General features: G+C 36.7%; 2 protein-coding genes across 3 annotated transcripts; one reads left to right on the forward strand and one right to left on the reverse strand.

Moving 5' to 3' along the window:
• Window positions 1-875: 875 nt before the first annotated feature.
• LOC104107081 (V-type proton ATPase subunit c''1) lies at window positions 876-6,251 on the forward strand. The gene is made up of 4 exons (XM_009615781.3): window positions 876-1,118; window positions 1,223-1,300; window positions 5,435-5,605; window positions 5,697-6,251. Exons 1-4 carry the CDS (start codon window positions 982-984, stop codon window positions 5,863-5,865), a joined length of 555 nt encoding a protein of 184 aa, XP_009614076.1. The 5' UTR covers window positions 876-981; the 3' UTR covers window positions 5,866-6,251.
• Window positions 6,252-7,142: 891 nt separating this feature from the next.
• LOC104107083 (uncharacterized) lies at window positions 7,143-14,972 on the reverse strand. Of its 2 annotated transcripts, XM_009615783.1 has the most exons (5): window positions 14,677-14,766; window positions 9,442-9,538; window positions 8,958-9,262; window positions 8,650-8,860; window positions 7,143-7,854 (listed from the first exon to the last, which is right to left on the reverse strand). In XM_009615783.1, exons 2-5 carry the CDS (start codon window positions 9,517-9,519, stop codon window positions 7,354-7,356), a joined length of 1,095 nt encoding a protein of 364 aa, XP_009614078.1. In that variant the 5' UTR covers window positions 9,520-9,538; window positions 14,677-14,766; the 3' UTR covers window positions 7,143-7,353. The 2 variants fall into 2 exon arrangements, with proteins under 2 accessions (XP_009614078.1, XP_009614077.1); XM_009615782.4 differs by lacking the exon at window positions 9,442-9,538 and having other exon boundaries at window positions 14,677-14,972.
• Window positions 14,973-15,240: the final 268 nt, after the last annotated feature.

Consider the following 15,240-nt stretch of genomic DNA (forward strand, 5'->3'; position numbering starts at 1 on the left):
ACAAAACTCATGAGGGATTGAAAAATACCTAATCACAGACAATGAATCCTTCTCCTTCGCAAAAAGAGTTTATCATATAAGAGTATTTTTTTTCACTGCAACAATCATCATAAATAACGAAACCAATATACAATAATGGATAACAGAGATAATGCCTTGATTTTCGTAAGCCATGGATGGTACGATCAAGCTCTCAAAGACAAGGATTAATATAGGCCAAATTTCAAAAGGAAATTAGAGACTTGTTACGATAACGTGTTATAAAATAATAAAAGAATAAGAAGAATATTGAAGAGAAAATTAGTGAGAGAGAATTCTTATTAATTTGAGATGATATTACAATGAAATAGAAACCCTTTATTTATAAGGTAAAAGTGACTTATAGCCTGTTGGGCCAAGATGGAAAAATCAGAAGTGCTTTTTTAAGTGACTTATAGCATGTTTGGCCAAGTTGGAAAAATCAGAAATACTTTTTTTCAAACGCGTTTTTTTAAAAGTATTTTTGGTGAAAAGTAGTTTGTGTTTGGCTAAATAATTTGAAAAGCACTTCTAAGCAGCAATTTGTATTTTGCCAAATTTTAAAAAGTGCTTCTAAGTGTATTTTTTTCAAAAGTGCTTGTCAAAAAAGTATTTCGGGGGAAAAAATTATTTTTTCTACTTCTCTAAAACTGCTTATGCTTCTACTCAAAAATACTTTTATTTTTTAAAATCTTGACCAAACACTTTAATTTTGAAAAAAAAATACGCCAAACAAACTATAGGTCATACACATTTACCGTAAATAAAATACTATTTATAAAAGTATCCCTTTTAATTACTATTGTTTTTTTCAATCTACTTGTTTCTTGCTCTTCTCACTTGTTATCAACACCACATTATTGTCTACTCTTCACCACCCCCCCCCCCCCCCCCCTCTTTCTCTCACCCAACTGAAGAAATCTCAAGAGTCAAGATCGAGAAAGGAGCAGAATCAGATTCAGAATGTCAGCAGCGTCGACAATGGCCGTGATTGGAGCATCAAGCTCCTGGTCAAGAGCAATGTTACAGATCTCACCTTACACTTTTGCCGCTCTCGGCATTGCTATTGCCATTGGCGTCTCTGTTCTTGGTGCCGCTTGGTACGGTACCCTCTTAATTATATGCAAAATGATTTAATTTTTTTGTTATTTTTTCTTAAAGGGTATCCAAATCTGATTAAAGTTTATGACTTTGTTATGGATAGGGGAATTTACATAACTGGAAGTAGTTTGATTGGTGCTGCAATCAAAGCTCCTCGCATCACCTCCAAGAATCTCATTAGGTAATTTCAGAGGCTTACAACTTTCCCGATTTTGGCTCAAGTCATTTTCTTTGTGAACTTTCTTTATGTAAGTTAGAATTACCTTAGATGCAGTAATAAGGTTTTCCTTGTGAATCCTGAGATGTTTCATTCGATTTAGTGTAACTTTTTTTTTTTTAATAGTTTCACTGGTTGCTTAAAAAAATACTAGCCTGATATTAATAGGGGTGGACCAAGATTTTCATTAAGGGGTTCAAGGAAAGTTAGTGAGTGAAATGGTGTTAATGGAATAGAAACACCAGAGCTCATACAAATCTAGTGTCTTCCTTAATCATTGCTTTGGAGTCAAACCTTGCGTGAAGGATTTTAATAACACGTTTATACATAGTTTTATTTTTAGTAATATTATTTATATCCATATAGACTGTGGAATTATTTAGAAGAAGTTTGTTCGAGCCCTATGCCATGCAAACTAAGCTTGCTATTTAATTGGAGAACGGTAGAGCGGTGGACCCAGTATCTCCGAGTTTAATAGCCTGAGGTCGGTCCTAATGGTTGGCCCCAGACGAATTTCTCGGTCATCAAAAAAAAATCTTTAGGAGAAAGGATTTAGTTGAACCCCGCCTAAATAGGTCCGCCTCTGTTGATATATAGTCCATCCCTCCTCGAGTTGTCTGTTGTAGGTTGGACTCCGTATTTATTCTTCCGATGAAAATACTCCAATTTATAGGTGCCTTAGAAGCTCAAATGGGTTCTTTTAACCAATTTATTTTAATAACCCACAGAGTGAAACATCTATGTAACTCAATTTTTAGCTGTAGGAATAGTTTTCTTTTTTTGGAGGATGAATTGGTTTCATTAATGGCATCAAGTAGATGCAAATAGTACAAAAGATAGTAAGAACAAAAGTGAGTTTGTTAGCTCCATTACGATGTGCCCTATGCTAAACATAAGGAGCTACAAAGGTCTAAACAAGTGTCAGGGGAGTTTATAGGGGAAAGATTACTCCAGCTATATAGATTTAAAAGACACTTAGCCTTGAGAGTGTGATTAGGAGTTGATATTCCATCAAGACAACTTCGATTCCTTTATGTCCAGACACCAAAAAATAAAGGCAGGAATCATTTTTCAGATTTTCCTGATGGATCTACCAGATTTCCATGAACTCCAGCATATGTAGTTTCCATGAACTCCAGCATATGTAGTGTAGGCATCCTTAATCCTCCCAGGTATTGGTGGCAAAATGGATAAAAGAGCAGTTATCCATCCATATTATCCACTAGAAAATGGGTTGGATAATGAAGTTTTAAAAAATGGGTCAAATAAATATTATCCACTTAAAAAATAGATAACCAATAGATTTAAATTTTTACATTTGCAAAGACTCAAATTTGGGGGTTTCTCAAGTTTGGGAGACTAGGAATTCTCCCAAAAGTGAATATATTCAAGAAGTCATGGATAATTTGGATATCCATATTATTCGCCGGTTAATCCATTTTCTATCCGTATTAGATATGGGTTAGGTTGAATATTTATCTGTTTTTGCATTTATCCCTTTTGACCCGCCCATATTCGCCCTGACCCATCCGTTTGCCACCCCTGCTCTCAGGCATGACCCACTGAGTCCAAAAACTGAAAAGAACATGTTACAGATATACTGAGCAGTGCAGTAGGAGATGACTGTTGGTTTCTATACTCTGTTGGCACATGTAGCATCTATTAGCAATGTGTATGTTCTTTCTGCTGAGGTTATCATGGGTCAAACATGCTTCATAGAGTGCTGTCCAGCTGAAACAAATCACCTTTGGAGGTGGTTTCGTCTTCCAAATTAGTTTCCATGGCCAGTTATCCACCATCTCATTCTGGACACAGGGTTGAGTATCCTGCTTTGACAGAGTATAAACCATAGCTTTGTTGCCCCATCTTAATCTCTGTAGTCTATTCATTGGCTATGCAGTTCCTCAATCTTTCAAGTAGACTGAGGGTTCATCAAGCTCCCAATCTTGTAGGTTTCTTCTGAATTGTGGATACCATATGCTGCCTGCTCTATTGCGTGAAATTGTAGAGTCTGGATTGCTAGAGATTAGGAAGCCACACGAATAGTTATACAAAATAATTATCTTTAGAACACATTACAGATTTATATTATAAATTGTATCATATTCTCACCTCATGCATAATGCATTATGGAAATGTATAGGTCTAGATATATCTATGTTCAGTATATGTGCTTGTATCATTGTGATCAAATTTTAATAACTAGCCAGCTTAACATGACAAAAGAAGCCATTGTGCACCTTTTTCTTTATGAAGCAAGGGAAAAAAAAAACTTGTGAAACCAGTCTTGGGCAATAAACAAACACCTAATTAAGTCTTGGGTAGGAATCATGTACGTTGAAATTATTCACCTTGTGAAACAAGTCTAGGGAAATAAAGAAACACCTAAAGATGCTACCACCAAAACACAAGATTCTCCAACACTTTGTATCCTAGTTGCCCTACCATACTTGTTAGAGTTACCAAATATCATAACTACTAAGTTCTTCAGACTTAATAACATAGAGTTACCAAGTCAAGATCCAAATTTCGCTATCCGTACTATAAAATCTGAATACAACTTCTAGTATATTATTTCTAATTGTTGGAGTCTTGTATTGTTTCTTCATACTTAATAGCAGCTGATATTCATTGGCTAATGTTCTTTACATGTACCATATTCATATTCATTGCTATCCTCTTAAATTTCATACATGTATTGGTTATAGAGAACCCTAAGCACTCCTGATCTCCAGCTAACTACTTTTGTTGTAGATTTAACACCATGTACCTATCTCCATAACCCAAATTTTTTATGTGCTTGTGTAGTTATTGACCATTTTAGTCTCCTTTGTAGTTTACGAAAATTACATTCCCCATCTTTCACTTCACTCTTTTCATAGTTGAACCCTCTTTTAACCAAAAAAGGAGAAAAGGAAAATAATCATGTTTTTTTTAATAATTTAAATAGAGTCAATAATTTGGGAAAACTCCCATACCCAAGTAGTATACCCAAAAAATCTTGTGTTCTCTATTGCAAATATGAGGTCTTAAAAAGGGCAGCCCGGTGTACAAAGCATCCCGCGTTCACGCAGGACCCGGGGAAGGGCCACACCCAAAGGGATGTGATGTAAACAACCTACCCTAATGCAAGTATTAGTGGCTGATTCCACTGCTCGAACCCATGACCTAAGGTCACACGGAGACAACTTTACTGTGCTCCAAGGCTTCCCTTCAACAAATATCAGGTCTATTGTTCCCTTTTCCAGAAATTCCATTAGCTGCTCTGTTAAACTTAATGACACCCTTGTAACAAAACTTCAAAAAACACAAGAGAACTATACTTAGGTGTCATCTTATGCTAGTATCTTCGCATACCTCCACGGAATTAGCATAACTTCTGATGGCATTGATGTCTCTCCTTCACGTGTATTTTGATAAAGCTAGACATTCAAACTCAAGCTTCCTGTACTTCCTAGCAGTCATCTACGTGGATGTAGAGGTTCTACTAATCTCTTAGTTTGTTGTGTTAGTTGAGCTTTGAGTTCTTCAGGGATTGGACAGGATATGGTAGAGCTGTAATAGCGCTGAATTATGGCAAAAACATTTGTTAGTGAGCTTGTCATAGATTGTAATACTTGCAATGCTCATATTATCTGTATAGGCCGGACGTACGGAATTATCATGAAGAGGGGATTTGAATTGCCTCCTCAGTCCCAAATTCAAAATTAATCTAATCAATTAATCAACCTCAATCTCAAGTTAGTCGTGGTTGACTGTGGAAATTCTTTTTGTTCATTCAACTCTATTCAGGATCATTTCACTTCAATACTAGCTAATTTATCATTAACACAAATTATGGACCAAAATTCTGGATTATAATTAAAATCCCCTTATCTCACCTAATCTACAAACCCAAAAGCTCCTAGGGACTAAACTATACAATAAGCTGGCAGCGTGCTATTCAACTGTATTTTGTGCACATTCTCAAAGTACACTACTGCCCGACTCATCGTTTAATAGTTCCAAAGAATTGAAACAAACCTATGGTCGTTGGATACATGTGATTTGTCCTTCTCATACTGAAGCAAAAGGCTAACTTATCTTTGTTTCTTGTAGTGTGATTTTCTGTGAAGCCGTTGCTATATATGGTGTTATAGTGGCAATTATTCTGCAAACAAAATTAGAGAGTGTCCCAGCATCAAAGATATATGCGCCGGAGTCCCTTCGAGCAGGATATGCAATATTTGCCTCTGGAATTATTGTGGGCTTTGCCAACCTTGTTTGCGGGTTTGTCAATTTTTCTTATTAAAGAAGCTTGTTTGCATACAGAGTTTTCTTTTGTTTCACTTAACCATCTTCATAAATATTCCTTTAACAGGCTCTGCGTAGGGATTATTGGTAGCAGCTGCGCACTGTCAGATGCACAAAATTCTAACCTTTTCGTCAAGATTCTTGTCATTGAGATTTTTGGTAGTGCATTGGGATTGTTTGGAGTTATTGTGGGAATAATCATGTCAGCTCAAGCAACATGGCCTTCAAAAGCATAGTCATCTGTGCCATTTGAGAGATGTATTTGCTCTCTCGCCTATGGTTTATTCATGTAAGTTTTGGTAGGAGTGTTAATTGAGGAGGTTCTGGTTTTCCCATTGCATTCAGCTGAATGAAATTGACATAAGCTAGGTCATGTCTGACCTGCAACCGATATGTCATTTACACTGTTGTATTCTTACTGTACTCGAACGGAGAAAAAATTACTTAATAAGGTATTGTTTCTTGAGAGTGCTGCTTGTACTTATTCTCAGCAAGGGAATATTGTTTATGTGCGGATAGCGGCTGAGACTTAATAAATTCCTGCATGTAGTTACAGTGATGTGTACAGAATTGTGCATGAACGTGAATTAGTTGAAAACTGGAGTGCTGAATTTTTCCTTTACATATGTTTATGTGCTTGTTAATACTTCAGAATAGGCTTGGCCTCTCATCATGCTTTTAAGAACCGAAATTCCCTCCTTTTCTAACAGGTTATTTGCCCCTAATTCTTAAAGGTGGTTCACTATACTGAAAGTGGAAATCCTTTTTGCGCCTCTTCACTAACAGCATACAAAAATTCATATTGAACGGGAAAAAATGTATCTCCTCCATCCAATTTGTTTGACACCTTTAACTGAAGTCTGGTTTTATCAATAATCGGAGTTAAATTAGTAGTGGTTCTTATTTAAATTTATAAATTTATATCTTGATATTTAAAACTATACGAAAAGTACTATCAATTACAATTTATAATGTCTTTTATGTTGTTTTAGAAAGCTCTCGTCTTTGTCCATTTAATAACAAATTAACAAGGTCACACCAAGTTTGCTAAATGAAAAACGTATCGAAGATCAGAACCATCTCATTTAAAAGTTTAATTTGTTAGAGATAAGACACTTATAATTTTTTTTTAAGGTCTGCAATACTTACTCCAAGTGCAGCAGGCACGAGTCTTTTCTTGAGACAGGCGTCAAAAAATCTTGCCGACAGTTGGGCAACCCTTATAAGGTTTCATATTCTTGGTTAATATAACAGCAAATTAACATATACTACACCAAGTGTGCTAAAGGGGAAACATTTGTTAATTTGTGTGAATTTCTAACCTGCTAGATGTGAGATTTTAATTACTTACCTACACATACAGAGGAAACAAATGACAGTGAAAATCAAGCTTAATGTCTGTTGATACATGTTGAATTATGTGAACTGACTATCAACTTCACTTACATTTCATATCATATCATACATGAGGTTCTGAATTTTTTTCCAGAAGCAATGACGATAACTCTGCGTGTTTAGGAAATGATAGAAAATTTTATTTACTGTCCAGTATCAACTTTATTTGCAGTTCACTACATTCATGAGGTCGTAAATTCTAAACAGATTAAACAATAACTCTGCTGCTATACATTGGGTGCATCGGAATACACACACTCCTAGGCAACTTGAACAAATATACAAAATGCTCGAGGCTTAATCATGCAGACAATAAAAAACCAGTGATGTTACTTCAATATGGAAGGAATATCATTGAAATAAGGCATGTTTTTCTGCTGAAGCTCTTCACAATCTTCTGCACTTGTAGTTTTTGGATCAAAGGACAGACGATCTGAAAGTGATAAACCTTGTTTAATGCGACCTAGTCTCCTTGAATGTAGAACCTGCTTTGTGGCGACTGGAAGCCGAATGGACTGATACTCTTCGAGGGCAGAGTTTAGTTTTTCCACTCCCCACTTCTCTAAGCATTTGCCTAAAACAGCTGCATCCAATATTGACATGTTTGTACTTCTCAAACCATGAGGAGTAGTAGGGTGAGCTGCATCTCCAATTAACACTACTTTGTCCCAGAAAATTTGCTCCAAAGGATCACAATCATATATCACATTTAGGAAAGGCTCCTTAATTTCTTTAATTACCCTGACCAATTCAGGAGCCCAAGTCTTCTCAGCTTCTTCATGCATGTTCTGAATCGAGTTCTCGTTAACCTTCATGGTCACAGAATTCCCCTGAATTTCAATACAGATTATTGGTTTTCAGAATTAATACTTTCAATAAAAATGGACAACACTCAAATTACTGTTGTAGGAAAAAAAACATAAAGATATCAAACTTCAAAGTCCCCTTGTCTCCCCCACTAGTGAACACTCAAAATGTGTTGTACTTCCATCTTCGATTGTATATCAGATATGTGGTTGCAAAAGTGTTCCTGCAAACCTCCATTCACTCTCCTAGTTTCCAATCATTATCTGATCTAATGGAACATGTTGATCCATTCATGATGAACAACAGTTCTACGTTCACTTTAAATCAATCAACCACGTCTTGATTTCAAATCTATTGTGATTAGCTATATGAATCCTCTATATCACTTTGCTTTATACAGGTCCATCATTCCAATACTTAATAAGAGGATTCATAATACTCCCTCCATTCCAGTTTATGTGGCAGCATTTCCTTTTTAATCCGTTCCAAGAAGCATAGTGGCTTTCTAAATTTGGAAACTATTTAACTTAACTTCCCATCTTACCTTCAATGACAAGTTTTTTATAGCCACACAAATGTTATGGTATGTTTTAAGAATAAGTTTCAAAAGTCAATCATTTTTTTCTTAAACTTCGTGCTCAGCCAAACTATGCCAAATAAACTGAAACAGAAGGAGTAATTGATTATTTAATTATTTTACACTGGTCATCAGCTTATCACAACCCACAACTAAACTCTCGTATCAGCGTAAATCTGAACATTAATTCATGATTGACAATACTTTAGCAACCGTGTCACTGCATTTGACAAACTCATACCTTGAGGTTTGGTTCGGGCTGATTAATGTACCATATCCAATTGAACCTCTGGTTCAATAGCTCATAAAATACACTATGAGTTCGAGAGCTCAGGTCAAAGTACAGGCATTCCCCGAGATCTGGATACAATTTCTTAAGGCTAATAATGGCTTCTGAGTGTTTCTTATCGGAAAAATCAAGAACCCCTCTCCATGCACAGTAACCTGAATATCTACCAGAAAATAAGTGTTGTTAAAAGCACCAAACTGTTGCTTTTCCTCGATTAAAAACCAGGAAAAGAAGAACATTAGTTGACTTTATATACTAACCTCAGTTTAAGGCCGGGAAGGAAACTTTGTCTGATTGAAGACAGACAACCATCAGCAGCAATAAGCAAATCAGCAACAATGTCAATTGTAATGCCCGTTTGAAGAACTTTAGTTTCGACTCTCACTTTTGATTTATCATCATACATGGAAAAGGAGAGAAACAAATAACCCCAGAAAACAATATCTAGAGGTAGTGCACCATACAAAAGGCTATAGAGATCAGCCCAATAAGCTGCTCTGAAATTGAAATGTTCATCCCTTGCCAACGTCCGGCTCACTTTTGTTTCTCCATCAGTTGCCTGGTTCTGTAGTAGACCATAAGTTCATGAATGAGGGCGGGATGAAAATCCAAATTGATTTATTCCAAAATTTCAACTAATTCGCGATTGAAAACTTAGACACATCACTAGCAGTGCAGACGCATGTGTGTCCAAGAAGTGTGGATGTGCAAACAGTAGGCTAAAGTTACGACCACTTGTCGTACCTGATGCTTCCCGTATTTTCGGCGACTGTCATCTCCAACTAAACCCACTGCGCAAAATTCTGGACCGCCATTGATCATTGGGAGTAGATTTCATTGCCTTCCAGTGAAGGAAGAATTGCAATCATTTGCTTATGTGTATCTTAAATCAAGTGCTAAATGCAGATAGACATTAAACATGCCAACAACTCACTTCAATGTTAACTTCTAACTATAAATTTACGCATATTAACCATGGGAAAGAAGACATCAAAATAGGATCAGTATCTTTTTAACTCATAGTATGAAATGTAAATATGGTCCCTCACATTACCAATTTAAAAAATATGCATAGTTCCTCATGTTTGCTACCGCAGAACCGATTGTCCTACCTTCCTTTCATGTTCCAAATCCCTGGACTAATAAAAGAACTATTCTTACAAGTATTCACACTTTAGCTAATCTCTAAAAAGAGATTTTCTACTGGTTTCTCTTGTACCTCAGTTTATAAGTGAGACTCTGCTGTGATGCCCATAAGTTTTCAGAATCAAATGTTTCAAGAATTATAGTTATTGACTGAAAAAACATTTTTGTCGTGAGTGTTGACATTGCAGGCCGATGATGAACAACTTAAAGCTAAGCATACACCAAAACATACTCCGTAATGATCATTTAAAGTCCATAAGACATTATTCATCACTTGTTGAAAGAGTACCATAGTACCGACCATAGTACCGCTTCCAGTTTTTCCCTTCCATACTATAAAGACAATTAAATAGAGGGGCATATGATGATTCTTTCATGACACAAGGTGTTAATTCACTTATGGAAATATCACCCCTCTCTATCTTTTACTAGCCAGATCACAAAAGGAATCGCTGAGTGGTTGAGGTATAGGAGTAACAACATGGAAATCTTAAGTTCATACAGGAGTACAACACTAAACGTGAACCCATTTGCTCCAACTTTGGCGGGCAGGATTATCCAACACCTATTCTTGTGGGTGTAGCAGGCTGCCAAATGGATTAGTCGAGGTGCAAGCTGGTAATGAAACTACCATTATACATATATAGTCATATATATAGGACTCAACAGGTCGGACAAAAGAAGGATGCTGAGATTGTTGCTGTTAGAGTGGAGGGCTGATATTTATTGTTTCCAGGAAACCAAATTGAATACCATCTCTCAGTCTGTTATTAGCGACATTTGGCCAGGTAGGTGGGTGGATTATGTGTTCTTGGAGGCTGATGGAACCAAAGGAGGAATTTTGGTATTATGGGATAAGAGAGTATGGAAAGGGGCTTCTGTAGCTGCTGGAAATTACATGATTACAGTACAATTTGAGAATCTGCTGGAAAATTTCAATTGGTCTTTAACTGGAATTTACGGGCCAAATAAAGGCAGATATAGGGAAGATTTATGGATGGAAATTGCAGCGGGCAGGGGATTATCTCCTGGACCCTGGGTTATTTGTGGAGACTTCAACATAACTAGATTTGTGGGGGAGAGGAAATCAAATAGAAGAAGAACCAGACAGATGCTGAAATTTTCAGAGTGCATTGAACAACTGGAGCTAATAGACCCACCTTTATTTGGTGGATGGTATACTTGGACTCAAGGGGATAACAATACAGCAGCTTCAAGAACTGATCGTTTTATGTTCTCAGTGGAATGGGACGAGGAGTTTAGATCGATAAAACAGTCTATCCTACCAAACCTCATATCAGACCACGTACCATTGCTACTTCAATGTGGAGATTGGGAGAGGAATAGTAGCTACTTCAAATTTGAAAATTGGTGGTTAGAAAAAGAAGGTTTCAGGTAGATGATTGATAACTGGTGGTCCTCTTTTGTGGTGACAGGTAGACCTGATTTCAGACTTGCCAAAAAACTGACCTTGGTCAAACAAAAATTGAAAGAATGGGGCAAAGAAGCTGCTGGTAATTATGTAGTGAGGAAGAAAGAGCTGCTGCAGAGAGTTTTGAATTTGGACAGGTTAATGGACAACAGAGACCTGACAGAAGCTGAATTACTGGAGAAGGCCAATATCCAAATGGAGATGGAAGATATAGCAAAATCAGAGGAGATATCTTGGAGGCAGAAGTCAAGATGTTTGTGGCTAAAGCAGGGTGATAGGAATACAAAGTTTTTTCAGAAAATGGCAGATTCCCATAAAAGGAATAATCATATTGATACGATAGAAGTGGATGGGACAACATTAGAGGATCCAGTGGAGATTAAAAATGAAGTTTTGGGTTTTTATGAAAAGCTCTATACGGAGAGTGAAACTTGGCGACCTACAATCAATTTAGGAGGAGCTCCTAAGATCACAAATGAAGAGAATATTTGGCTACATAGACCATTTGAAGAGGAGGAGGTTCTGGAAGTAATAAAGCAATGCGCTAGTGATAAAGCTCCAGGGCCGGATGGGTATACTATGGGGTTCTTTCAGAAATGTTGGAATTGCTTGAAAGACGATTTTATGGAGGCCCTTATATATTTTCATCAGGAAGAGAAGTTTGAGAAGAGCTTTAATGCCACATTTATAGCTCTTATCCCTAAAAAGAAGGCGGCCAGAGAATTGAAAGACTTCAGACCTATTGGTCTAATTGGTAGTTTCTACAAGATTGTGGCTAAAGTCCTTACCGAGAGGTTGAAAAAGGTAATGCCTAAATTATTGTCAAGTAATCAAATGTCATTCTTGAAAGGGAGGCAAATCATGGACGCATCTTTAATCGCTAATGAATGTCTCGACACTAGGCTAAGAGAGAAGATACCAGGTATAATGTGCAAACTTGATATTGAGAAGGCATACGATCAAGTGAACTGGAATTTCTTGCTGAAGGTCCTCAAAGATTTTAGGCTTTGACCGGAAGTGGTTGAATTGGATTTGGTATTGTATCAGCACAGTAAGGTTCTCTGTACTTATAAATGGTTCTCCACAGGGTTTCTTCGCTTCCCAACGAGGCCTTAGACAAGGAGATCCCATTTCTCCTTTCTTATTCTTGTTGGTAATGGAAGGACTTAGTAATATGATCAATTTTGCAGTTTCTGAAAGCTGGATCAGTGGTTTCAGAGTGAAATGCAGACAGGACCAGGGCCTCTCTATTTCGCATCTTCTCTATGCTGATGACTCCCTTATTTTTTGTGAACCAGAGGTGAATCAATTGAGATATTTGAGACTGATTCTATGTGTGTTTGAAGGAGTTTCAGGACTTCATGTCAATTGGAACAAGAGCAGAATAATTCCAGTGAACACAGTTCAAGATTTGCATAGTGTTGTTGCAGTTTTAGGGTGCCAAACAGAGTTTCTTCCTACAAGTTACCTAGTATGCCTCTGGGGGCAAAAGCAAAATCTGAATTTATCTGGCAAGGAGTGGTGGATAGATGTGAAAAAAGATTGGCTAACTGGAAGAAACAATACCTTTCTTTGGGGGGAAGATTGATATTAATTAACAGTGTATTGGATTCAATTCCCACATGCACTATGTCCTTATTTCTCATGCCATCCAAAGTGGAGAAGAAAATAGACAAGCTAAGAAGGGAATTTTTATGGCAGGGCAATAAAGAAAACAAAGGGATTAATCTTGTCAAATGGAAAACTGTCACTGCAACTAAGGAACAAGGAGGTTTGGGCATTAAGAACGTAAGGATACAAAACAGAAGCCTTTTAATGAAGTGGCTTTGGAGATTTAGTGCAGAAGCCGACACTTTGTGGAGGAGAGTAATAGCAGAGAAATTTGGTCTTTCGAATGTATGGTGCACCAACAGAGGTCCCTTTTCACAAGGAATTAGTATCTGGAGGAACATAGACTCCTTGTGGGGAGTTTTCTCACAGCATATTGATTTCAAGATAGGTAATGGAAGGAAGATTTCCTTTTGGCAAGATAAATGGTTGGGTCATCTACCTCTCAGAGAACTTTTCCCTGTAATATACAGATTGGTACTCGACAGAAAATTCACTGTAGCATGATGTTGGGAAGACAATAGCTGGAATATAAAATTCAGAAGAGACATTAATGACTGGGAGCTAAATGAGGTAGCTGAATTCTTCAGTATACTACCTACATCGGTAAGCCTAACCAGTAATGAAGACCGTTTGATATGGAGAGGACACAGCAAAGGGGTTTATACTGTAAAGACATGTTACAACATTTTAATGAAAGAAGTAAATCAGTTTCTTATTGGTCCCTGAAAGCAAATCTGGAAGTCGAAAGCTCCTATGAAAGTTAGTTGTTTTGAATGGTTGGTGGCTAAGAAGGCCTGTTTAACTCAGGACAACTTACAAAGAAGGGGATTCCAATTAGTTAACAGGTGCTACATGTGTAAAGAGGAGACAGAAACTATCAACCATCTATTCTTACACTGCAAAGCTGCCACACAATTGTGGCAATTATTTTTGAACATTGTGGGAATTAAATGGGTGATGCCAAGCACTACTGCTGAGTTACTGTCATGCTGGAATAGAAAAGGAATGTCAAAGCAAATGAAGAAGGATTGGAATACAATACCAGCAACTATTTGGTGGTGCATATGGAAAGAAAGGAATATGAGATGCTTTGAAGGACAGGAGAATTCATTCTTGAAGATCAAATCAGACTGCATTTTGTTGATATCTTTTTGGTGTAAACAGGATTGGATAGATGATAGTGAAATCCTTCTAGAATTCATTGAGTCTTTTGTATAGACACAGAGTGTTTTCTTTTCTTTTTTTGTTGTTTTCTGGGATGTAACCACAGCACTCTCTTAGTGCTGAATTTCTTTTTCTATAATACCTTACCATTTCAAAAAAAATATATAGGACTCAAGCCTTCCTTAACTCTTTCAAGAAAAGTCCTAAATTATTGACTATTAGCATCTTATACTGTAAATAATACTTTCCCGGTTGGCTCATTTTATCTGACACTACTTGACATGGTATAAAATTTAAGATTGTTAATTTAATTTGAAATATAAATTAATAGTTGAAATTTTGGTTTAACAAACAAAACAGCAAATAAAAGTATTAATTTAACTAAAAAAATTGAATTCTTGAACTTTATGAAATTATATGACTATATTATTGATGGAACAGGGTAAAAAAAACTATTGCAACAGTATCTTATAAAGCAGACAGAAAAACCCCCCAAAAAGAAAAAAAGAAAACAGCAAACACATACAATCAGCTAACTGTAAAAACAAATAGCTACTCTCTAGTAAATAGAGCAAAATATGCTAACTTGTTAAAAAAAAATGATGGGATTCTTGATGTATACTTACTTGATCAACTGTAAGAGGCAAGATGGTTTGTTGAAGGAGGTGGGATTGTTGAAGCCAAGATTGAATGATTTGCTGAGAGAAAGGGTCAAGTCCAAGACCAGCACCAGTGGGGCTACCACTTGGAGGTGCTGGAGTTTTCTCAAGAACCACCACTTCCCAACCTGCTCTGATCAGAGCATGTGCACTGCATATACCTCCTATGCTTCCTCCAATTATCACTGCCTTTGGTTTTCCCATTTCCTTTCTTTCTCTTCTGTGCAAATACCTTGTTTGCTCCTCTACTCAGATGAAAATGTAACGTGGACACGTGTCGGAAGAATATTACAATGAAGATACCTTGTGCACGTGCGAATAGTGGTGGAAATTGCATAATTTTCATTATCAATTTAATTAAAAGGTATTGAAGAAATATATAAAATTTTCATTACCGTTAGAAATTTACATGAAAATTTTGTACAGATTTTACTTATTGGACTGAGATTACAACAATTAAGCATTAATTTGGATTCAAAATTCATAATTCTTGCTATCCAGCTCCCACTGTTTGGACCAATTTCATTTCAA

This window comes from Nicotiana tomentosiformis, chromosome 8 (assembly GCF_000390325.3).
Source record: "Nicotiana tomentosiformis chromosome 8, ASM39032v3, whole genome shotgun sequence".
NCBI lineage: Eukaryota > Viridiplantae > Streptophyta > Magnoliopsida > Solanales > Solanaceae > Nicotiana > Nicotiana tomentosiformis.